The sequence below is a fragment of the Lissotriton vulgaris genome, chromosome 1_1 (genome assembly GCF_964263255.1).
Source record: "Lissotriton vulgaris chromosome 1_1, aLisVul1.2, whole genome shotgun sequence".
In the NCBI taxonomy this organism is placed as follows: domain Eukaryota; kingdom Metazoa; phylum Chordata; class Amphibia; order Caudata; family Salamandridae; genus Lissotriton; species Lissotriton vulgaris.
The window spans coordinates 1,811,795,683-1,811,822,352 of record NC_141685.1 but is presented as its reverse complement, the minus strand read 5'-3'; the positions used below and the strand labels follow the sequence as shown (position 1 = coordinate 1,811,822,352).

The 26,670-nt window shown below is 43.6% G+C and overlaps 1 protein-coding gene across 1 annotated transcript in view; it reads left to right on the top strand.

The window, feature by feature from the left end:
- The window catches only part of GNPTAB (N-acetylglucosamine-1-phosphate transferase subunits alpha and beta), a 715,805-nt gene that overhangs the window by 523,494 nt on the left and 165,641 nt on the right, over nt 1-26,670 (top strand). The window contains exon 14 of the mRNA XM_086919157.1: nt 1,009-1,208. Within this exon, the coding sequence (XP_086775283.1) occupies nt 1,009-1,208 (200 nt within the window). The remainder of the gene's footprint in view (nt 1-1,008; nt 1,209-26,670) is intronic.

Below are 26,670 nucleotides of genomic sequence, written 5' to 3'. Positions count from 1 at the left end.
CTTTTCTACATCAGCTGCCATATCATTAGTCCAGATCATCCCTGCCACGAGCCATGATAGTGACATGTTGAAGTCGAAAGATATAATTACAGATCAGTCGTAGAACAGACACGGTTGACCTCTCAGCAGTGATGGCGAATACCAAAACTTTAAAGATTAACTATCTAGAACTCAGGAATGAGTACTGCCAGGGTCTTGAATCGTAATTTGAGAGTAGGAAACTGAAAATAATTGAAATGGCTCACAAAATACATAGTGGTATTATTATCAATCAGAGAACTCTCCAATATAGAATTTAGTTTCCATATTTAGATGAGAGGGTTGAAAAAGAACTCGAGGTCTGTCGTAAGTGGAAATGCTAAAGTCTTCTGGCATTTAGGGCAAAAAAGTGAAGACATTTCTTAAGGGATTCAATCGGGTTGAAACACATCCCGGCTACTGCCACAGCTTGAGGTTGAAAAGATAGTTTGGTGTCAAATTTGACCCCCAAATTCTTGGCATCTTTAGACATAGCTGTTTCTGGTGGAGGAGGGACTTGTACTTTCTCTATTGAAGCTATTTATTGTTTAAAGTACTTTAAAGATTGAAAACACTAGCTTAAATTCTTTGTTATAGAGATGTCATCCATCGTTCGAATATGATAACCCTTACTTACATTTCATGTGATGGGGAACATGAGGCTGACTCATCCCTTGCTGAAGTGTCCATCTTTGGGAAAGCAAGATGGCCGAGCAGGGTGACTTGAAGCTGCCTATAAAACTTAGTGTTAATGTTAAAATGTTAATTGAAGTGAGCGGTTTCTATATTTAAAAATTATAACTGCATTTTAAGTTAACTGTAAAATTGGATTTCGTCGTTGTGATACTTCAACATGAAATGTTGTGAACTTTTTTCAAATATTTTAAAGAATACAAAAGAGTTTTAAAGCACAATAATTTATATGCTCACCAATATCAAATCGTTGATATTTGATTAATTGCCAATCCCTTTCTTTTTACCTCGGTTTAGGAAGAAACTGCTCTTAATAAATTGCTGTCCTACTCTGCGAAGGGAACACGGACTAGAAGGCAGCTGAAGGATACATTTGCCAATTCTCTCCGCTATGTAAATAAACTTCTCAATAACAAGTTTGGCTTTGCCTCAAGGAAAGTTCCTGCTCATATGCCTCACATGATTGACCGCATTGTTATGCAAGAAGTTCAGGATATGTAAGTACTAATTTGCTTCTACTTAAGTGACCTCTGAGTTGATGGAATAAACCCTTGCTTTTATAGCTCTATCTGTAAATCGTCAGCTTTGTGTGAGTTGTGATAAATATCCTTGTGTTTTTGGAGTGTATCTGTCTTCATAGCAGAACCACATAAAGATTGTCTGGCTACACATTCACCATACAAAAGAAACACGCATTTGCAATGCAATAGGTCTCGCATTTGCGAGAGTTTAGGCTTTTGGCATTGTAAATGACAATGCCTTCTTTTTATTTGTCTGTTTTGATAACATACATAAAAGGCATTGTCATTTACAATGCCAATAGCTCAAACTCTAGTAAATGCAAGACCTATTGCATTACAAAGAAGCAGCCACCATTATCCCGGGCTGCTTGGAAAGTGAAAGCAAGCTGCAGGAAAACATGTTGTGCAGTAGGTGACACTCATTAATCCCTTCCCTGCGCCGCAAATTCCGGAGTGCCACGGTAGGGGCTAGGAGGTGGGCGTGGTGCTTCCGTACTTATGACTGCTACACGCCGTCATGAGTCACGGGTGGCGTGTGCTCATGACGGTCTGGAGCAGTCAGGACCCCGCCTACTCACTAATTCGCCCGCACAGGCAGGGAATTAGTCCCGCATGGCTAGCGGCAGCGGCATGACGGCTCCACGCCGTCATGAGCACATGCTGCCCGTGACTCATGATGGCGTGGAACCGTCATGAGCACGCAACGGAATTAAGAAATAGTGCTTTCTGACTAAATAGGACATACTGTGTAACAACAGAAATAAACGGGTCAGTCCTCATGGGAGGTTAAAAATGAAGACAACGCAGTACTAAGGAGGGACTAAAAGCCTTTTAACGAATCAGAAGCCAGCATTTACAAAGCACGACACAAGCCAATGACAAATATGGGCGGAAAATGGACAGAACTTCAAGTCCATACTCTAATATAGGATGCCTCGCAGAACAGTGCATGCGCTATCCAGGCTCGACCTAAAAAGCGTGATTTGAGTGAGGAATGTTTACTTCGTAGTGAGGCATGGCGCAGTGTCACATATAACTTATGGGCCTTGGCGACATCTTACATCTGCTTTACGTTCTAGGACTCTCAGTAAAGAGGCTCAACGGATGCAAAGTCTCCTGTCAGTGTTTGTCATGTTTACAGTTTTGCCTAGAGTTACTGATCTACTGCTGACTCTCTCTAGTCTACCTCATTGTGAGGGTCTTCCACCATCGCCTCACCAGAGGCAGGAGTACCCCTCCTTGTGCTGAATGTTTATTTAGAAAACCTTGTGCCCGAATAGAATCATCAAAATTGTGCACCTTACCCTAGAGTGTAAATCACAGTCTCACCGGAATAAGCACAGCATATTGAATGCCTCGTTCCTATAGTTTCTTTTTCGCTGTTGCATATTTTTAAACGCTGTTTTACACATGAGATATTCAGATTTGTGTGCCTGAAGCTGAGTATTCGCATTCTTCCAAGTGGAAATATGCGTGTGTGCAGTGAGACTGCACTGTGAATACCTGCGTATCTCTTTTAATGCCGTTGAGGTCTTTTGACTTTTCTCACTTGTTTGCAACTGGCCAGACACAAATTTTGTATCTAGTATGCATCCATGGTCCTGACAGCAGCAGCTCATTTGCTTTTTTCAGGAATGCATAGCTGTCTTTTTTAAGATAGCAGATTGAGAGAGACCCCTTCCGACAGCTTAATCCCTACTAGAGCTACAGACCGATTTAGCCAGGTCTGTCTTTGGCTAAGGGAATACAGCATGCTCCAAAAGAACATCCTAGCCATCAGGGAGATCATCCTTGCTTATTGCTTCTGCTTCCTCAAATGAAGGTGATACTGGGGCAGATCAGCAACACTGCTGATGTACCCAGAGGTCTAGCCAGCTCTGCAACTAGCTGTCTAAATTCAGGATGTGGAACTCTTTTAGAGCTTCCTTTGTCCCCATTCATTGGGCTGGGTTTAAGACTGTAGTGATGGGCACATTAAAAAGAATCTAATGAATACGAACATTTTGGTATTTTTAAGAATCTGTCCATGTCTATGTTTTGCTACATTTAAATGTAAGTAACCTGATACAATGAATGCTAATGAAACAATACTTACCCACTTGACGTGTTAACATGTTTCCCCTCTCTGTCATTTACTGTTATGATGGCTGCAACTAAATGTCACCTGAAAGAGATGCATCAAAACTATGCAAAGCATTTGTACAGTGCAGTTGGTGACCAGTGGGTGTCCTCCTCCTCTTAGCTTCAGCACGGCTCTTCGGTCCTTCTTCTTCTTTTCTTCTTAGTTGTTTGAGGAGGTGTCCCTAAATACTAGATTTAGGGCTGTTACAGGTAAGTAAAAGTTGGAACCAGTGGATCCCTTCCTTGGGGTGGGTACACCCCATATTATGCCACCCTCCAATGGGTGGGGGCATATGCCTCACTCTGGTTGGCTGGGTCCCCCCATCTGCAAGATAGCAGTGACTGAAAGTTGTGCTTCACCTCGCCTCCCCCACCTGCGGGGTGGGATTGGCAAAGGTTTGTTATGTACCAAAACACACCAGCCTGCATAAGCAGTGTGTATGCATAAGGTACAGGGCTTCTAGGGGTGGCACAATAAGTGCTGAAGCCCTTAGAGGTCTTCCCTGACCACAGTGGCCCTGCTACCTGTAGTACCATTTACAAGGGGCTTACCTGTGGCCAGAAAGGGCCAATTGGGTTTTGTTTGCAATGCAGTTTTAGGGAAATGACATAGCCCCTGGGTACCTGTTTGGCAGGGGCCCAGGGTGCACTCAGTCAAAGTACATCAGCAGTTTAGCAAAAATTGGGGGCAACCCAGAGCACTCTTACATTAAATATTTTAAAAAGGAAGAGGACAAATTTCCTTCTTTGCGAATCATAGAAGGGACAACAAATACAATATGCAGGCTCGTTTGAGGGAGTGGGGGGAAACACCATCACTAGGGCACGGGGAGAGACCCGAGAGAAAATGGCAATTTACGGAATAGCCCACCATCAAAGGCAAAAGATTGACTCTAAATCTGGTCAGTACATAACTGTGCTTGACGTTCTGAACAAGGATAAGATAGGAGTGCAAGCCCTCGTGGAAAGACATTGTGCTTATACCAGCAACGGATGTTTTTAAGATCTCTATGTCCCATCTTTTCCTCCGTGTCTTTAACTGGACAGGATGTTTCAGCTTGCCCTACGCAACCATTCTACAGGAATCAGGTTTATTAAAGAGATCCGGGTAGCCGATCTCTTCACAGCATGATTTACATATGCCAACCATGGAATCTCGAGGGCATGATCTAGTGTCAAACTGTCCGTAAGTATCACCTTAGTCCCTTCAGCGTAAAAAAAGTTTGTTTTTTCTTGGTCTAACCCCACAGGTCATGAAATATGTCTTGGCGGCATTGACTATCAGGTCCAGCCAGGAAACACCCTTTCCATCGCGGTGATTACACCGCAATGCCATTTCAATGCCGTCTTTACCACGACCGTGTTGTTACCACGCAATGCCATTTCAACGCCGTCATTATAACAACTGCGTTGTTAGCACGCAATGCCATTACTATGCAAGTCATTACATCAACTTGGAGTAGATGGCGTGGTAACATTAGAAATAGTCTAGTTCACTATTCCAACACCTTCATTACTGCTGCATAGGCTGGAGTTGGAATAGTAACTTGTATATTTCTAATGTCAGCGCTCCATCTACTGTTAGTCGATGTAATGCCTTGCGTAGTAATGGCATTGCGTGGTAGCAACGCGATCGTTGTAACGCCATGCGATGTTTTGACTCGCGTAGTAACGAGTCATAGTTGGTCTAGCCGCGACATAAAGAAGATGTAGTAATCGATAAGGCATTGCAGCCCTTTCTCTGTTCTAGAAATCAACACTGTATCATCCTGTTAGAGTAAAACAGGGAGAGAGCGCAGTCCAACATAAGCTGTATCGATCACTGGTGTCCTTAGGGATGGCTCCACCCTGTTAATGTAATGGGTAAACATGAAGGTGGCTAAATTCACCCTTGCCTGACCACCCTCTTGATTTTAAAGCAGCCCGTGCACGATCTCTAACAAAACATACGTGAGCATTAGTGTCACTATACAATTGCCTGATGAAGGTAATGATACCAACCTCCAACCGTAACTCTTCCATAATTAGCCATAATTTTGTGTGCGGGACGCAGTCGAATGCTGCTGATAGATCGATGAATGATAAAAAGATTGTACCTTTTTGGCCACTGTACTTTCCAATGATTATACTCCGGTTAGAACATTAATGGACACATCAGTGTATTTTGTAGGAAAGGGGACTTAGATTTGTGCTGGTCAGGAGTTAGTAGGAATGGAGAATAGTAGCCTAAAGTGCTTCTCCAAATGACAATGTCTGAGACTAATATTGCCAGATATTTTATGACCTCTTGGACATATGGGAGGGCACTCTTATTTGAGGTTAAGTTTACATTCTTTGTAATTCTTGGTGTTTCGTCTTGTGGTCGAAATGATGGTACACAATTTTTTCAAAGGCTTATGAATATATTCTTTTGAAATCTCTTGCCACATGTTTCACTCTATTCCTTTGTAGACCCAAGAACTTTGTCACGGTTGTTTGATCGTTTCAATTTGTGAAAAATTGAACAGTGAACCTTCTTAGTACACGGATGTACTGTCCTTCACCAGTTGTTTGCATTCGAAATGACTGGTAGTTTTTTTGCTCTATAAGTTACGCCAAATAGAGATATTTCCTTCTGCCCCATGTGCGATTGATATATTGTGCAAAATAAAACAGTGATATGTTTTAATTAACAAGGAAGCTGAAATACGCAGCTCAACAGTAATATTGAGCAAAACCAACATATTATTCCTGACTTTTTAATTCCACATTGAAAAAAATCAAACCTTACTGCTTGGAATGCAATACCGCATGGCCTGAGCAGACATCTATGAACAAAATAATTAACATACTCATCAGTGAAATATTGAGAATAAGAAGTAATTTCTCCCAAGATGAGGTCTCGACTCACAAATATTTGACTACGGTTTGGAACAAAGATTTACAATACTAGTTCACTTCTCTATTAATATAGAAACCCAAAGATACAGGAAGCCACACACAATTAGTAAGCTTAAGCACAACGTTATCTGCAGGTTAGCGGTGTGTACGTTGCATACTGAGCAATAACTGAGACATGCTGATGAGTAATAAAACAATAAGACCCTTAACCCCAATTATTTTTAAAGGCATTCAAGTTTCATAAAACAATTGATACCAAAAGCTCTTTACCAAATTAGGATGAAATACGACAACCAAATTCAGCTTGAGGGGCAGGACATAAAAGAATAGTTTAATAGTAATACTACTTGTTAATGAAAATGGAACTTTCACCTTCTGTGGAAATTAACAGAGAAGATGTAGTAGCAGAGGTGGCCTTTGAGGATTCTTCAAAACACAGTGATAGTTACACTGGGCACAGCCGAGCATGGACTAATCCAAGATGCAGAAAGGCACACATGGCTTATATTAAAATAGAACTGATTCAGGTGGCTCTACAATTTAATGCACAGCTCCATCTCCTCCTTAGAAATCTAGTTTTTAACAACTGAACAAAGCATGTGAGAAAGCCCCGATCACTATTTATTCAGAGCTGATGGATGGATGTTTTAGATTGATTTCTGATGGATACATCTCCTCGAAGATTCCACACATTATGAATAATCATTCCAATCTTTAGACTTTTTTGGAAAACCTTTTCTTCAGCAGTGACTCGCCAGTGCTGCCACAGGGTATCACGTGACTCCAGCAGTGACCCTAGCTCTGCACGTTCCATTAGAGTATATTAGGTGCCAACCAGAACGCTAGCGTCAGTTTCTTTTTTTATGCACCTCATCAGTGTGTTCTGGGGCTTTCTCTTACTAACCAATTCTTTGGCTTCCAGCAATGACTATGTGAAATATATCAACAAAGGACCTATGATTTCAAGCATTACAGATAGTGCTTCAAGAAGATGGCTTTCAGACACCGGCGATGACTATATGTGGTGTCTTCAATTGGGACTTTATGCAGGGGCCTGTAACTGTTGCACTTCCATGCACCCAGTGTCCATCAGGGAGAAGGTCACTAAGTTATTTTTGGCTAAGGCCTGCATGTAGATGCCCACATGGGGTTCCTCTCCCAAAGATAAGTCAGCTTCCAGGAAAGAGTTATTCCCACAAGAAAGTGTCGTAGGATAGAGAAGTCTCCTTCCTCAAAGAAGCAGACCTGGTCCAAGAACAGTATGAAGTCTCAATGCCATTTCTCGATGATAAAATCTTCCTTGAAGTCAAGTGATAAGTCCAAAACAATGGGCTCCTAAAACAATGAGACCAGAGCTTCCCAATTCTATGGCCAAACCTTTGCAGTTCAAGCTATTCCGATTAGCGATGCAGTATCTTTTCCGGATGGCCCCGCAAACTCTGGATTTCTACTCAAATGGAGTATCCATTCCTCCAAGCTTGGCAGCTCTGTTCTTCGCACCAAGAGTCGATGCACTTGGCCCGTTTTTTTATGCTGATTTTAAAATTTATGGTGACACTGCTAACAGAGAAGACTCTATTGCTAGCCAATAGAGGGAAGTATAATCCATGTGCCAACACAGAAGCTCAAGGCTAATTTTAACATTGAATCCTGTCGGGGCCTCCCCAGAACCTAAAGGTTTGGCCAGTTGTAGGAGTCTTTCGATTTGAATTCAAATTAGAATCCAGGATAAGGACTACAGTAGGACAGAGGACGTTCATTTAAAAGCTGATTATCTGCCATCCAACAATACTGATGCTGGTATATACTTGGACTTCTAAATTACCTCTGGCTTAGTTGCTTCGCCAAGAGGAAACATTTCATACCCTTCTGGTTTACCTTGGGAGGAGAAATCATCCTATACAACGGTCGCTATGTAGGTATCAGGGGCCTTGGAATTGGCATTGTCTCCTGTGGAAGTAAAATCTAACATTATTACAGAAATCTTACAATCTTCCACAGCCACTACAAAGCATTTGCTTCTGGTTAATGAGATTCTCCTAGACCCTTTAATGGCTTCATCGCAGAAACTCTATTTGGGCCCAGGAGTCTACAGGCCGATTGCCAGATGCCAAAGGCCCACTCCAGGTGTCCCAATCTTGTTGTCCACATACCCGCCACCTAAGTGTATGGTGGGTCAGACATCCTCTTCATAACAAAACCGAACACCTTTCCTGTGTCTCCCTAGACAGTTTTTGCCTTTGGCACCTTGGCTTTCCATTTACCATTTGCTTTTAGGTTACTATGTCCATTACTGCCAAAACTTGCTACTGTCGGCCGCCAGACCATATTTAGAAGCCATTGTCTGATCTGGTGAGTGATGGACTGTATTCATCAAAATAGATCCTGACTTTGACTCTGCTCCTGAACTATGGATGTGGTGTGGCTGTCAAGTTGCTTCTGTATGCTCCAGTGCATTCCACTGAGTTTGTGGCTAGTGGGTGGTGTGGCAAACTGCCTAAGATGATGGACGTGCTCTGAACCTGCTCCTTACCCTTCCCCCAATTATCCTGCAACATCAATGCGGTTGTAACACCTGATAGCCCATCAGCGGCTGTGGACATCGACCTCCTGCTGCTCCGAATGGCGGTACAGCCTGTGCCCCAGTCTCACCCGGATTGCTGCGGTTGGATGTGCGGACCTGCCTGTTGTGGACGCCGGGGCCTTCCTCCATCTTTCCCTGTTAGTGGATCTGCTGCGAGCAAAGGTTGGCGGATTGGTCGGCCCCAAGCCTAATGCCTCCGAGTTTTGCGGTCTGGCGCCATTCCCGCATCTGAGGGATCGTGAGGGCTCCTAACTCTGAGATCACCACCAAGGCCTGCTGTGTGAGGGCCCGAGGCATGTTTTGAGCTATCGCGACTTGGGCGTTCCAGCCTTGTGAGGCGACCCGCTCTCCTGTGCCCGGGGGCTGACTCTGGGCTGCTGGCTCCCTTTAGCAAATTGGCATGCAGAGAAGCAATATCTGTCTGCCCCCCTTGGTCTCCAGGGCCTGGGCACCCACCACCGTCTCTGGAGGTGAGTCCGGCTTTGTGCTGCTGCAGCTGCAGGCCTGTGAGGTGGGGGTAGGGATCCGAGGGTCTTTCGGGCCTAGCCCCCCCCCCCCACTATGCAGCTATAATTGCAGCTTGTGGTGAGCCCTCCGACTAGTGGCATTTTGGGGGACCTTTGAATGTGCAGCCAGCTGCCCACTCTGATTGCTGGTCGTTGGCGCACTATTAGGAGTGGGTACAGCACGGGTCGTGTCGGACCCAGGCTGTCTACCATCCTACTGGAACTCACGTGGATCTGGTCCCCTGCTTACTTCCTAGTTCTGTTTGACGGTGCACCCTTCCTGATACCCATATTGTTTCTCCAGCACAGCCCTAGTGCTGCCTGTCCTCAAGGTCAGTGGGAGGTGCCGGATCACTCACGCCCTGATGCAAGGGGATGCCCCGGGAGTCGGATCAGACCTAGTTTGTGCCCTTCTTCGCTTTAACTAACAGGACGTTACCTCCTGCCGCAGTGATACAGGTGTGGGGTGCCACCTTCACAAAGCGCTCTTTCTCTCCTTGCTCAAATACTGGCTGCCACTGACTGTATTACTGGTCCCACTTGCACCTGGACTTTACCATTTGCTACTTTTAACGGCTCTCAGTGTTCACCAACTCCACGACCGAATGTGACGGCTGATCTAGCACTGTGGGGTGATCTCAATCCCCTTACATTTTCCCTCAGCTCAGTGGCAGATTCATACTCTACAACTCATTATAACCACCAGGGGCACAATCCAAGATCTTTTCCATGCCCACTGCCCAGAAATTAGTCATGGGCTGCCTTCGCTCCACTACTCCCCATGCGGCGGCACACCAAGAGTCTGGAGATGGGGCGTCTTTAAAGGGGATGGGCCTCCGGTGCCTCAACATTCCGCTCTTTCATCTAAACTTGACTCAGTCCTTGCAGCCATGGAGAAAATTGAAATGGCATTGAACCTGACACAGACCTCGCTGGAGACAAAAATAGATAAAGTGGTGTCAGACTTTACACTTCTGAGAGCCGATCACCTAAAACTTGCTGAAAAGGTACTCAAAACTGAGCTTATGCTCACTGACTTGCTACCCAAGTCTTGCAATCACACCGCCACCTTACAAGATTTACTAGATCAGTTGTGCACTCTAGAGGACAAACTAGATGACGCTGAGGGCAGCTTGCGCCGTAACAACGTACAAGTGGTTGGCCTCTCTTGTAGGCTCAGAGGACCTGGACGACTATACTGAGCGCTGCTTGACAGTGCTGCTTCCGCCAGGGGTTCTGTCTCCCCAATTTGTGGTGAACATGCGCGCAGGGTCCCGGCTCATAAGCCTCCTTCTGGAGCCAGCCTGTGCCCATTTCTGTTTCGGTTTCTGAAGTTCAGGAGCAGGGACACAATATTGAGAGAGCTCAGAAAATTACAGAGACTCTCTCTCTGTCCAGAACACTTTAGACATGTTTTTCCCGGATTACACCACCCAAGTGCAAAAACGTTGTGGCTCCTTCGGAGCTGTTCTGCGCCAACTCCGCAACCTCAGCATACAATACTCCTTACTGTTTCCAGCCCGCTTGCGGCTTTTTAAGGATGGAACCACCCGCTTCTTCGATACACCCTCCGACACCTGGGACTGTTTGGAGGAGACAGGTTTGGCCACTATCACTAGTTTTACCGATGACCCTCCTGTGCCCAAATGTATCAGACGCGGCCGTCGCAGTAGTAGAGGGGGTGGATCATGCCGTCGTACCTCTTCGATCAACGCTCCAGACCCAGAGCAGATACTATCCGAACCCCAAGTGGCACTCCATGCAGCAGCAATGCTCCGAAGCACAATATCTCCCTCTGCATCAGTAACGTTGCCACCTAAGTCACTCAGCGACGATGATTCTCTGCCGGCGTGGTCAGGGGACTGGGCTTGCCCAGTCTCCCTTTCATCACCACCCAGACCTCAGACACCATAATCTGAACGTTGTAAATGTACTGTATATTATTGAACAGGCCAACCTGGGTCCTATCATGCTTTGTTTCTGCAGCTCATAATCACCCACTTTTCCACACATTTCGGTGCTAGAAGGGTTGGGGGTTGCCCTACGTACTGGACTGAGCCAGGCTGGATTTCGCCCTGGGGCCTAGTTGAGCGGTGAACAGTGCTGCAATGTATTAATAACGCACAATATTTCTTCCATTTTCTAATATCAACTACAGGGAGTGAGGCAACAAGTAATAGCTACACACACATCTACCCCCTCGATCACTAGCTCGTTTGCGCATCAGTTGCCATGGTTAGACATCCCTGTTTGTGTCAACTCCCATTGCGAGTTAACTCTCATGTCGTTACACAACACAGAAACAAGTTCTTTAGTTCCCCCCCATAAATTCCTTGTTATTGCTAGTGGGGTGCCTCCAGGCCGCCCGCTCCTCTCTCACATGTCTGCACCACTGACTGAGTTCAGTCACTACAATTGTCCCCCATGGCTCATGTTAATGTTGTTTCTGGAACGTGAGGAGAATACATTCCGCTTCAGGCAGATACTTCATTTAATCCCATCTTCATCGCAGGTCTATTGGCATTGCCTTGCTTCAGGAAACCCACCTAACTAACCTTGAGGCGGATCTGCTACGCTGCCTCTGGCGGGATCAGGTGTACAGTACTAACTTTTTCTCCCAGGCGAGGGACACTTTGATATGGGTGAAGGCGGTGGTCCCTTGTGAGGTGGAGGATGTTGAGGTTGACGCGGAAGGCAGATATGTGTTCCTTAAGGGTAAACTGAATCGCCATCCTCTCCTTATCGGTTTGGTTTATGCTCTCAATGTAGATTAGAACTCTTTCCTTTGTAGATTTTCTAGAGTATTAGCCCGCTGGAGCAGTTTGCCCTTGCTTATAACTGCTGACTTTAATTCCGTCTTTGTGGTCTCACTAGATTGCTCTTTCCCACCCCTTACACGTACATCAGTGAAATTCAGTGCCCAAGCTCACTTACATGTCCCAACCATTGGTCCCTAACAGATGTATGGCGCTCTTGCAACCACGACACCCGCATATACTTCTTCTACTCACCTGTCCATAAACTCCATCTGCGGTTGGATCGTATGCTAGATTTTTCTTCCTTGCTCCCCTTGATTCAAAACACCGAATACCTAGGTTGTACACATTCTGACCATAATCCTCAACTTTCGAGGCTTAGCTGGAATGTGGGACCTCCACCGATCCCTACCTGACGTCTTCAATCGGCGGCACTGGAAGACAAAGCATTCCGCGGTTCTCTAGGCGCGGCAATCTCAGGCTACGGCGCCCTTAACGTCTGCGCCACAGGTTCACCATCACTGGAATGGGAGACCTTCAAGGTCACCATTAGAGGGCATTGCCTTGGCCTCACATGGAACATCCGTAAACTGCTGGATGCCTCTCTCTGTGCCAAGTAGTGTGGCTCACTGGTTAGAGGCGGCAGATCCGAGAGCAGAGGACGGCCCGGGACCAGGGTTCGATTCCCAGCGCGGCAGGTTTCTGGACCAGGGTCAGCGGACTCGATAATTCTCTCGCCTCGTGCCCACTCTGATCAGCGTTCACACTCGGCAACTCTGGGCATTAGCTTGCCTCATCTTCACTAACGGCCCCACCAGACCGCCGGGGATGCCTGGTCTCACCCTGGAGATTCCCATTAAGGGACCATCTCTCAGGGAAGCCAGGAAGGGTTTCGCAGCGGTCGAAGCGCCTTGGGACCCTCCGGGTAAGTAGTGCGCTATATAAATGCCTATACATTACATTACATTACACATACATTGAGCGCAAACTCCTCTGGTTCAAAACAACCTCTGTTACACAACCTGAGGCTAATGCTCGCTTAAATGAGCTACGTGATGAGCATGCTGAACTTTTGGACAGACTGCGTTGCCACAATTACCTGGCTCACTCGGCACGCATGCATGCCACGTCTGACAAGGCAAGTAAACTGCTTGCCTATCTTTTGTCCCAGGAACACCCTCATCAGCCAATACATGCTACATGCGATGACTTGGGCCACATGCACTACACGCAGCGTGACATTCTCACGGCCATGACCAGTACTATTTGGCACTTTACAAATCCACCAGCCACAGGGATCATCTACAGATCAGTACCATCCTGGGTTCGATAGAACTACCCTCGATATCCCTCGATTCATTCATGGAGCCACTTTTATCAGTATGGTCAAGCTACTTCATAAATGCCCAACTATACACATGAAAACGGGTCTTCATATAGTCAAGGCTGCCCCTTATCCCCTCTTCTTTTCACCACAGTAACAGCAATGGAGCCCCTGGCTGAATGCACCCAATTCGATGTGCGCATACCCCTAGGTGATGGGAAACACACAATCTCACTGTATGCGGATGATATTCTGATGTACGTGAGAGACGTCCACGCCATTCCCTCTTCATTGGCTCACACTCTGATGTAGTTTGCCGATGTATTGGGATTGCGCGTTAATGCATCAAAGTCCTCTCTGTACCCCTTTTCAGGATCCACCCAGGACCCTAAGTACACCCTCAAGGGGAGTCAAGCAATGTGGTGTGCCGATTCCTTTCGATATCTAGGCATTCGCATTCATCAGCCAGATCCCAACCTCTTTGATGGCAACATAGGTAGAGCGACGACTTGTATCTGTGCCCAGCTCACCTGGTAGGATTACCCTCACCAAAATGGTGATCCGTTCCTGGCTCCTTAATTATTTCACGAACCTGCAACTCTATATCCCTCCCCTTTTTCAATGAGTTCAAGAGAATGATCAGAGATTTTATTTGGGATGCCTCTCGTCACTGTGTTTCTATTAAAAGACGTTATATACCCAGAAACCATGGAGTCCTTTCCGCTCCTAACATAGAGCATTACTACCTAGCTGCACAATTACAATGGATGGCCAGATGGCTGGCCTCTCGTCAGCTCACTGACAAAGCCACTATACTCTCACCCCTTCCGCATTTCTCCCAACTTCATTTGTTCCACCCTTGCTCGAAGACTCCCTATTGCTCACAGTAGCACACAAATGCTATTGCAGAAGCCTTTTATTCACCCATATGCCCCTGCTATTCCTCTCCAGGGGAGCTGAAGGTCACCACGGGGACCGAGCTACACAACTGAGAGATGGCTGACATTCATGACACTGGAGATCTCTTCCTGGATGGGACCCTCATTCCATACACCATGCTTGTCTCAGAGGACGGACTTACACCGTGCCGTTTCTTACTACACCTTTCCTTTATAACGGCCCTCACAGCTCGTAGCGGTGACATGACCATAGAGCCTCCCACACATCTCACGATCGGTACTTGCACGTGATGGGTACCATGGAGCACCTTACTCGGTGATTTGCCGCCTGTCTTAGGCAGCACACTGCAACCCTTGAAGCCTCACTGAGAGGAGGACTTGAAACGTCCTTTCACAGACTTTGAGTGGGCAGTGGCCCTGGAGAGCCCAACTCGAATACCCCGCAATCGGCGCTTCTGATAGATCCAATTTTTTATCATACACAGAGCGTACCTTACCCTAGCTAAAATCAATACGTTTGTCTGTCGCACAGACACTGCCTGCCCCCGGTGTCAATTGGTTGACGCGGACCTCTTATATATGTTGTGGCACTGCCCCCTCTCAATGGGTACTGGAGTGCAATAGCCAACGTCTTTGCCTGCTGCACCGAGCACAACATTCGCTTTCATTTGGAAACCTATAATTTACATCTGTTCAGAAGAGGTAAAAGACATGAGGTTACATCTCGCATTTTGGATCTGGACATGGTAACTGCTAAGCGGCTGATCACTTGTAGATGGAAATCCCCTGTGCCCCCTCACACTCTAGCTTGGCTTCATGTTGTACTGACATGGGAAAAAGCAGAGAGCATTGCCCTGCACAGAGAAGATTTGCTAGGCCTCCCCAAACTCCCACTAGCCACCAGCTGAGACACAATATTAGCAGACCTGCAAAGGAACAATGGCATGGATTCTGTGGGTTCATCCATAGAGGAGGAGGCAATCATTGTGGCAACATAAATTGGGGGCGCTCATCCATCCCTACAGAGTCAGGTTGAACCTTCATTAATGACTTCTCAAACAGTCAGTCAGTGATTGCACATTTGGCACACTTGGCATTTATCGGATAAAAGTGGATGGTACATAAGTGGGGGGTTTTGAGCAGGGGGCACCCCGACAGCATATCACGAACAGTTAACACTATTTTTTGCTTTCTTTGTGCTCATTTTGTTGTACCCCATTCCCCGTTCAGTATCTGTTAAATAATAACCATGTGATGTACAGTATTTACACTATTGTTAGCACCTGTATTCCACTCTAACACATTATTGTTATTCTTGCTTTCTGTATCTTATTCGGAATTTCCTACAGATTTGAATCACCACTCACTTCATGGCCATTCATGGTGTTCCTCTGTATATGTCGCTGTTTTTCTTTGCATTCTCATGTGAAAAACCAATAAGCAGATTTACTAAACAAAAAAGTGAGCGAGAGCTAGTAAGTGGTTGAGAGAGAGTGCTAATTTCTCAAACCCTAGGCCTGGTATCTCATAAGCACTACTAAAAGTTTCATGGTTAACCCAGGGCTGAAAATGGCAGCTGTCTCAGCATTTCCAAATGCCACAGCAGTTAGATCTCTGTTTTTTAGGCAAGGTTTGGTACAGATGGGATCACTAGCAGCAGCTAATTCAGTACCCACCATCCTCTCAGATCCCTGTCACTTCCACAGTCTCTGACTCCTTCCCTTATAGCATCACCTTCCAGTAGGGGGTGGCATTGACTCACATTTTGACCACCAGCAGGGTTATGCTTCCCTATTTATACTCCTCAGAAGACCCTGTCTTTCCTTCAGGGCATGCTTGCCAGCTTTTGCCTCTATCCTGGAGGTGGGAATCCTTACCTTGCTGGACAGAGGGGGCATAGAAGTTTTGCTTCTGGAAAAAAGGAGTATATATTTCTACTCCCAAGAATGTTGGAGGTCTGAAGCCTAACCTGATCCCTACCTTCTGAACCTTTTCATCTGGCAGGAAAGTTCAATAGCCTGCCCTTGAGAAAAGGCCCTTTTGGTCTTGAAATTGGGGCCAAATTTCAATTCTCTCCACAAACAGGCACTACTTGCGGTTAATGGTGGGGTCCTAACATTTTGATTTTGTGGTCCTCCTGTTTGGACTGATGACAGCCCTAACTGTCTTTACAAATGTGCTGGCATCATAGCTGCTTCACTGCAGAGGCCGTAGTTCATGTATTCCAGCACTTCGATGACTGGATGTTGAATACAGTTTTCCCAACTCGGGCCCACAAGCATCTTCTGTGGATGCTGGTGCTTCTCCATAATGTGGCCTTTACCTGGGTTTCACCTTTCTCCCATCTTATCTGGATGACATAATGGCGCTGGACCTTTGGTATGTGTTGGAGCAGCTCCTGCACATAATTGTGTTCAAACTGTGGGCGAGCCTTCTCACCCTGAAAGCATTTTTCACGTCCATCTCTGGAGGACAATGTCCAGATTCTGTTAAAAAAAAAAACACCACTGTCCATTTCATCAACAAAAAGGGCAGTGTTGGGTTGTGGATTCTATGATGGGAGGTTATTCGCCTATGGACCTGGGGGCTGTGATGTGTACTTTTTCCCAGTAATGGCTCATCTTGCTTGCTCCCTCAGTGTGAGAATGGAGGCCTTCAGTCAGCTCTCCTTGAAGGACCAAAAGTGAGAAAAAAGCCAGAAGCAAATGAGTCTATCCCCAGTTCGTAGATGTCCTCTCCATGCCCCCAGAACTAGAAGTGTCCTCAGTTTTTTGCCCAGCACTTCCTTCTGAATGCCTTCACGTTCAGTGGACATTCAGCAATGCTGGCCGGAATCCTTTTGCCTTCATAAAGAGGGCAGCAGATGTTCTCTTGATAGCCACAAAATCTGCTACAAAATCCCTCTACAGAAGCTGATGGTTTGTGGCATTATTCAATTAAACAAGTTTAAAAGTGTAATTTATTTTAGATCTTGCCTGCTCAGTGTTTTTAGGCATTGTCCCTAGCACCACAAAGATTGATAGTGGATATAGTTAAAGGCTACCTGGCTGCTGTGTATATGTTTGTCTCTTCCTGACCTACCCTGCCTGTTTAAATTTCCACCAGAGGCAGGTTTTCTGAAACGTTTGCTTGAATTGTTGCCTTCCACTCATTATACTGTTCCTCGTTGGGATTTGAACATTGGTTTGGCTTTCTCAAATTCATCTATGTTTGAGCACATGCACAGCCACTGAGTTTCTCTTCTTACTCTAAAAACGATTCTGTTTGTGGCGATTACTGCTACAGTGTTGGAGAACTTCAGGCCCTTACGGTACATATGATATTCATTTTTTTGCCTGGATTTATTGGCCTTTGCACCTGTCCATCCTTATTATGCTAGATAGTTTGAGCATTTTATATGGGATAGACCATTACCCTTTCATCCTCCTCTATGTTCGACCAAGGAGGAGGAACGTCTGCATAGTCTGCAACCCAAGCGTGCAGTGTCGTAATAGATCGACTTGCATGAGACCGGACCAGAGCTGAGATCTAGCTCCTAAAGTAAAAAATGGCAAGGCTGTGCCCATACATTTCATGTTGAGTCCCTGGGATTATGATCTGCGACATCCTGGCTAACAAGGATTCTCCGGAGGGCCTTCGTGCTCATTCCATCAGGACCATGATTGATTCCACAGCTTTTTGCAGAGGCTTCTTAGTTGTCTGCATCTGACTGCCTGCTATGTGGTCGTCATACTTTTGCGGAAGACTGCTGCCTCATGTCTCCGGCATTCAGTGACATGTACTTTACCTGAGTGGTGCTGCAGTTTCCTTGGTTAACCGGTGCTAATCAATTCCACCTCCAAAGAGGTACTCTTTCGGGACTCAATCAAATGGTGAGCAATTTGCAATTAGATGGATCCATCAAAAGAAAAAGTTACTTAACCTCCAGCAACAATATTTCTGATGGACACATATTTTTTCCTCTGATTCCTCACCAACCTTCTTTGTACCTGATGAGGTTGTGCCATGATTAATAAAATCCTAAGATCTGCAAGTGTTGTGTGCTGAATGACACTGTTGTGGGTCCCTTAGTTTATCTCTGAATGCCTCAATGGTGACAGTACCAAATATTTTGCCAGTGCTCCAACACACTAGTTGGCACCTAAAATGGTTCTATGATGTCACGTCTGGAGGCACAGTCTCACATTGAGCCTGGTGGCACGAGGGAAAATGTTTTCTGGACCAGTCTGAACCTGAAAGTATTCATAAGGTGAGGAGTCTGTCGAACAAAAATGTATCCACCAGACATATTCTTGGTGAAGCATTCTCAATCTGAATGGACTTGTCCCACAACAGTAGTACACAATCTTGGTATCTTTTTTTGACTGGAAAGCTTACTTTGAATCCACAAGCTGAGTCTAGCTCTTGCTTCTGCCATCCAAAACTAATGTGGCACATACTACCCTTTCTCGAATCTCAGTATCAGATCCAGGTGGATAATGACTTTTATTCAGTCCAGGACTGAGTATGGTAACATTGTTTTCCTTGGAACCTCTGAGGAAACCCTCAACTGCCTGCATCTGATTCAAAACGCAGCGGCTAGACTCCTTTCACAACAGTAAAAATATTGTCACATGCAATGGCATCTGGTTTGCAAATATACCTAGTTCAAATCCTTACTGACTGTTCTCAAAGCAATGTTTTCCTCTTCCCCTCTTTTTAGTGGCAAATTTTAGCTGGTTCTGAAAAATAATTTTTGGATCCACTCCTTTCACTGAAACCTTGTTCCCCGCGGCAAATCCCCTAACTTTGCTGCTGCCAAGCTTTTTATTTGTTGCCATTACTCCTTATTTAGCTTTAGGATGCTGTTAAAAATCCAAATTTTTATATACTACCCTTTCAGCCTACCTTTTTAGGTCGAGCCTAGAGCAGGGCATGTGCTGCTGCTCGACTTTTAGTAAGGGGGTTTTCAAAGTGCTACCCATAAGCTTTTCCTGGCATAAAGCTTGCGTGCTCGCTCGTGTGCACGCCGACATCTGCCTTTCTTATCTCTTCCTCCACATCGCTGGCCTAAATACTTTCACTTTCGCGGCCATAGCACTTCGTGAGAGTGCATTTCCTTTTGAGCAGTCTTCCTCCGTATTGCTCTCTGATGCCTGTATACTTCTCTCTACCCCCTCCCCCTTGCACTACTCTCCATTAGTTGCCTGCTGCCTCTGTGTAGCTTTCCCTAATCTACTCCCTTCTTCTTGCTCCTCCTTGTTTAATTGGTTTTAACTTTCAACGCGCCACTCCCGGGACACCTCCGTCCAGGCTGTGTCTGGTTTTTATTCCTTCTGTTCTAAGTTTCCATGTTCAGCCATCGCTGCTTCTTGTTAAACACAGCTTGGATGGATTTTACTCGGTTGCGGTTTATTGTTAAATGTGCCTAAAATGGGAAAGAGCACACAAACCAAACGTTGCAGGAGGCATTGGTCACAAAAGATAAGTATGGGGCTACACCTTCCTGATCTGTCTGGCATTCTAGATATTATTTTACAGACCGTTTTGAGCAATTCATCTTAAATTGCTTAGCTGCTCTTTGTTCAGGAATATAATGTCTTAATTTATTTTTGGGAGACACTGGTGCAGTTCGATGAAGATGTTAACCAATGCCTTAAGACAAGGGAAGAGAGACTTTTTTTGATGTGTGTTAGCCATGAGATCCTGTTGGCATGGTTGAGAGAGAGGCAATCTTCTATCAGCCTCTGTGTAAGGTTCACGGATTCTCTCCTTCAGCTTGAGTGCTATAAAAGTGTTGGTGCCAGTCTAATTGTGTCGTTAATATAAGAGATATCGAGTTCTGCAGGACAAATGAAATTAGAACAGCTGGGTGGATGACCAACACGTCTTTTCCAGAAGGAGTCCTCTGATCTGGTGGTTATGGAATTAAGTTTCCCACATTGCTGCCCCATAGGTTACTACTGATTGTGATTTGGTGGAGTAGACCCTTTTAACCACATCAAGGGGCTTTGTGCCCAGTTTCTTGATGAAGGAGTTTAATGCAATAATGCTCTTCTCAAGCGCTAAACCCCTATTGGTGATCATGTTAGACCATGTTAGTTGTCTGTCGAAGGTTATTCCGAGATAAGAAAAGGTGTCTGTGTATGCTATTCTACGCCCTGCTTTATGGAAATTTGGGGCCCTCCTTTGTTTACTCCCAGATATTAGGACGAAGGTCTTCACCTCCATTTGTCTTTTAAATCTAAGTTACTCGTGTATCTAACATAAGAATCCTATAGCTGCTGCAAGGCTAGACCAGTACGGGAAATTAGTACTGCATCATCTGCATAAAGCAGGATTGGGTTGCGTGTTTAGTTGATCAACTGGATATCCTGTGTGGAATTCAGCAGGGGTGATACCACCCCATTTGTGTAGATGGAAAAAGGGAATAGGGCTAGAATACAACCCTGGATCACACCCCTATTGATTGGGAATGACCTGGAGCACTCTCCCTGTTTCCCGTAATGGACACTTGCCGAAGCCGATGAGTAGATTTGTTGGTGGATGCAGTATACTTTTAACAGTTAGTAGCTGTGAAAGAAGAGACCAAATCCAGCAACAAATACAGAAAACCTAGTAAACATGTTGCAACCTAAATAATCTTTTTGCAATAAACCATTACACTTTGTAGCTGCACTGTCAGTGCAGATAGACTGGGGATACAAGAGTGTTGGAATAGAGGATAGGGCTTGATTGCAGTCAGATATCAAACCCATCAGGGGTTACATGACGCACCTTAGTTTAGTGGTTTTCTTCTTGGGAAGCTGCTGATTTTCTCACTGCAAACCGAAAATAGGGATACTTTCCTTGGAGGAACCTGAAGTCAAAACAACTGGTAAACTTGTATCTTTGTACACAGTATGAACAAGGCAAAAAGAAACCAGAAGCTCATGGAGGACTTTACTGCTCCTAAAATCAACACTACCTTACATAGTATAGTAGGCAGCATGGCTGTTGCACAAGCAGCTAGAACGTTACCTGCAGATGAACCTCTGAAACTACCATGGAGGAGGTCTTACCGAAACTACATCTATGGGAATGATGTCTGTGAAGATGAAAAAGGTGGCATTCTATATAGGTTACTGCAGAAGCAAAATAATGATTCTAAGATCAACAGAATAGGTTAAGTGGATACCAGGATGGGAACTGATGCAGCCTCAATCGGGGCTCCTGAAACACTGTACAGTCTCTTCCACCAGAATTGTAAAATGCTATTATGAGACCAGTAAAGGAGTGCTTAAAGAATTAGAGTGCACATGTGTGCTGTTCAAGAGAAGTCAGAAAAGGACCAATTGTACAATTTGTGTGAAAAGTGGTGAGATCATTGCTTCTGAGGCCAAACTATGGTAACTATTCACAATTCTGTTGGTCCGGGACCATCCCCAGAGGTACCCTGTACCTTATTAATGTTAGAATATTGAACTTGGCAATATAGACAACAGATATATGCCCTAGAACCAATGGGTTTGAGAATATTCACAATGAGCCTGATCAGGAAGAGCCCTAGCTAGGATTTAGAGGAAAGAGAAGACGCAGGCATGATGTAGGTCATTTAGTCTGCAGGAGTTCTGGTGAAAATGAAGATATCTGACATGGTTGAGATGCATTTGAACCACTTTATCTGTCCACAGTGGAAGCTGGGGATCTGGGGATGGATTACTGTTCTTGGAGTTGATTGTTGATTTCATGATTTCCTTAAACAAAGGTGATATTGTACTTCACTCCACAAACCCAAGGATCAATCTACCACATTTGACATTATTGATTAGTTTGGTGACATTTCTGAATTAAGTGCAAGAAGTTAGTTATTCCCATTGAGTATGATAAATTCAGAAATTATAACAAAAATGTGTTAACAATGGGCCTATCATATATTTAAATATTTTGAAATTCATTCATGTAGCCTGGCTCACGTGAAACACTATAGTGCCAAAATTGATACATGAATTAGGCTTCTGCTGTTGATGAAAGCTAAGATTCTCGAATTGCCACTCAAAATGTTTATTAGGGTCTACTTTTTAAGGCTTTTTGTAATATTCTCAATAAACCTTGTAAAAGGTTTTTTATATTGCTATTATTAGACATAATGTGAAAGACATGCTTTCATGTGAAAGAGGTGCCACTCATTGCCAGGTTTAAGCGCATTACATTGAAGTTCTTACAGGACAAGAGCACTACAGAGTTTGGATCCTGGGAGACCTGAAAAATACTTGTACACAAATTCCATTTTTCCTCATTACAGGCTAAAAATGTCTAGATTTTTAAGAGTCCTGCGATGCCAATAATGTGAACCTAGTATACAAACTTGTGGCTAATTTATATTTACTTTCCTGGTACAAAGCAATACAATTCATTTAAAGAAAATATGCTTGCTAATTTCATCATAATATTGTTCTCTTCTTAAAAGACTTATTTAAACACTCCTTTCATAGATTTTAGGCCTTCGCCTTTATTCTGAAGTCACATTTACGGCTCCTTTTTAAACATATAAAATGCTATCATAAGATCATGCTGCAGTGAATATGTCCCTCTATAGACTAGTTCCATTTTGAAAATGGTTGGTAAGATGGTTAGTATTTCTTGCATCTGCAGATTTATGGAGCATACCATTGTACTACTTTGGTGTTGTAAGTACTCCCTACTTTCTGTGGGAGTTCATCAGCTCACAAGCAAGGTTTGAATGTGCAGCTGCTCACATTGAATAGCAAACATCTTTATTGCAATGTGAAATGATTATGTGCCTGCTGCTGCTACCTGGTGTCCTACATCGAAGTGGACCCTGTGATGGCATTAGGGCCGCCTTTTTTAGAGGGCCAGGCATTCTGAAGTGATTGCAAACGTAGTGTCAAAGGTCTGTTCTTCTATGCAGGCATCGATTAATTGCTCTGCAGGCATCGATTAATTGCTCTTAAAAGCAAAACCGAAATATGCATTAAACATGTAACTCAAAAAAACAACGGAAAGTAAATTAAATGATAATTGTGGTAGACAGGATTTTTTTGTGTAGTATCCATATCTTTATATGAGAACTAATGTTACACTAACCAATCATTTTACCCATACATTAAAACAATTATCAAGTGAAGATTTGACAGATTTACATATAGTGATAAGACTATTTAATATCAAAGAACAACCTAAAAACAAAACAGAACAGCTTTTAAAATAGCATTCATCATACCTGTGCATTTATAACACAAGGGATACTGCAATCCCTGTATGAATACGTTTCTAATTTCTTTGTAATCGGGGACGTGTGACGCACTCAGTAGCTGATTGTAAAGAAAAGATATCAGAACTCCACTCTGATAAGTTAATGCGGTCTAATTCTGACATCAACGTTTTAATGCAACGAAAATGAAACATTGCTTACCTCTTTTCTGCTCTATTTGTCTGGCTTACATTGACAAATAAAAATAAAATTTTTATTGTGTGCACTCACACTTGTATTGAACTATTTCTAATATCTTTTTACAGCAACTATCTTACAGGTGTTTAATGGATTTCATTTTTCACTAGGAGTTCTATTGTTAGTCTGCATGTTTTCAAACAAGCTCTCTCTTTCATATGAAAGAGATACGCACCAAGTTTTAAGTGGTTTGTGGGAAAGGTGATAAAGTGACCATGTACTATGTGGGATAATGCACCCCCTCCTGTACATAATAGTGATATTGCAAGTCTCCTCGGAGTTCCATCTTCTGCCTCGTTCTTCTATATTGTTATGGAACCACTCAGTGACTTGCAATATCCTTATCATGTATGTGACTGAGTACCTTTCCCCGTAAATTACAGCGACTGAGAGTTAGTTCAGTCAGTTAATCCATCCAATTTTAAATAATTTTGCACCCTTTGAATTGTCTGCACAAAATGTTTCAAAAATGAATACTTGTAAATTTGATTCTGATAAGCTCTTCAAAGATTGTCCAAAAGGTAATTTTTAGAAAGGGAGGTCTCAACAGTTTAATTTTCTATTTTAAATCTCAAAGTATTGTTTGCTATCTGGCACAGCAATTACTGCTGGTGAAAATTACACTGAACTTTTCATGAAAATAGGGCATATTTCAAGGGATTATATTTGTGTGACTTGGTGTAAGTCTATTCCATGTGTTATATGTTTAAAAGCTTTATTTGAAAATACCAAGAAATACAGAAGACCAGTAATAGAGATAAAAGCATATTAAAAGAGAAATATAATGAGAAAATGGCTAGTGTAAGAACCAAAAAGATAGCTGTTTAAATTTTTTTAAGGAAAAAAGGGGAAGGGTAAGGGAGGGGAGAAAAAAAAGGGGGGGAGGACCTCTTACAAATTGGTAAAATGGGATGAAGCATATCTACAAAGAAATGCGAATGATAATTATAATATAATCAATAAATACAATAAGCCCACAAAGGTAAGTAGAAAAAGAACAGAGAAGATAAACGTTCAAGTAGGTTTAACATTTTCAGAATTTTAACGAGAATTGTCTGTTAACACTAGCTTATCTAAATAAGTAGCAAGTGGCAACTAGGAAAGATCTCTATTAACCATTGGTTTACAGGAGGAGGCGAAAGCAATATCAAGTCGATGAAAATGGCAGAGGCTATTCCACCATAGAAAGTTTTGTAAGAGTATACCAATTGAGAGTTATGTGCTGAAAAGCTAAAGCTAACATAAAATCAAAAAGACCATGTTGTGGAAGGGAAGATCTAAGGAATCAGACAGACTACCAGAGAAAAGAGGAGGAGTAGAGTAAGGATTGGAAATATTAAACATGCGAGAAATATAGGACCAGATTTTCCCCCAAAAGTTAGAAACCGAAGAACAGAGGAAGAGAAGGTGTAGAAAATCAGCATTAGAAGAGCCACAGGTCCAACAATTTGTAATTGTAGAGTGAGAAAACCTTGTTATTGAGGTAGGGGTGAAATAGAGTCTATCATAGAGAAAAAACATAGATTGGGTGAGAGAAGCAGATCGAGAAATTTTGAGAGAACAGGGCCATAGTTTTTTCCAGAAAGTGATGGACCATTCACATCCCAGGTCAGAGTCCCATGAAAGTTCCAATTTAGTTTTAGTACGTTCTGGATTAGGAGCTGAGAAATGTTTATAAATGAGAGATGCTTTGGGTAGAGAGAGAAGAATTTTGAGAAGAGGATTTTGAACAGTGGGAAGAGGAGAAGGAAGAGAATAGAAAGTATCAAGAATGACCGTCATTAGAACAGTGAAATTCTGTAGGAAAGAGTGGGGACAATGAAAGGTAGCTTGAAATTGGGGACGTGAGCTCCATTAACCCAAATTATACCCTTTAATCTCCAGGTTTTCCAAAAAATGGTTCTGTTATTTACAGTAATAAGGGAGTTATGCCAAATTGGAGAGTTTAAAAAGGATTCCCTAGAAACCGATTTGAATGAGTCAAAGGCCTCAATAGAGAGCAAGTGTGTTTAAACAAGGGGAGAGAGGTATGAGAGGATTTGGCCGAGAAGGCTAGAACTTCCTTGAAAGAGAAGAGTAATAGTAAAGCTTGTTCAATGGCGAGCCATAAGGGAGTAAAAGGGGAACGCTCAGAAAGAAGTCATTTCGAGGCCTGACGAAGGGAGAATGATTCATGATATAGGCAGAAGTCACACCCTCCCCCGAAATTTCACACCCCGTTAGATTTTGGCTTGCGAAGAACAGATAAGGAAATTCTGCCCTTTTTGTTTTTCCAAAGAAATTTAGAGAGACGAGAACCAATCCATTGAAAATAACAGGCTGGAATATGAAAATAAAGCATGGAAAGAGCATAAATCAAAATAGGGATATCCATGATCTTAATGGAATCTAATCTGCCCCACCAAGAAAGAAAGAGGGGGTTCCATGAGGAGAGTAATTTATCAATCCGAGATAGGGCTGCAGTCATATTTAATTTAACGGTAGAGGCGATGGAATTAGAGAACCACATACCTAAATATTTGATTTTAGAGCTATTCCATGCCAAGCCAGTAGAAGAAAAAGAATGTGGAAGACAGAATTTTGTAAGAGGGACAATTTCTGTTTTCTCTGAATTGATTTTATAACCAGAAACAAGGGAGACAGAAGTAAATTCATATAATAAAGAAGGAATAGAGACTTTGGGATGAGAAATAAAAAGTAGAATTTCGTCCGCGTACGCGGAGATCTTTAAATGTTGTTGGCCATAAGAAAAACCAGATATAGAATCATTATTGCGAATTGAGGATAAAAAGGGTTCAAGAGCTAAGATAAAGAGAAGGGGTGAGAGAGGGCATCCTTGACTGACTCCATGCTGAAGGGAAAAATAGGATGAGACATGGCCTTTAACTAACACTGAGGCCCTGAGAGCAGAATATAACAAAGAAATAAGTGACATTAA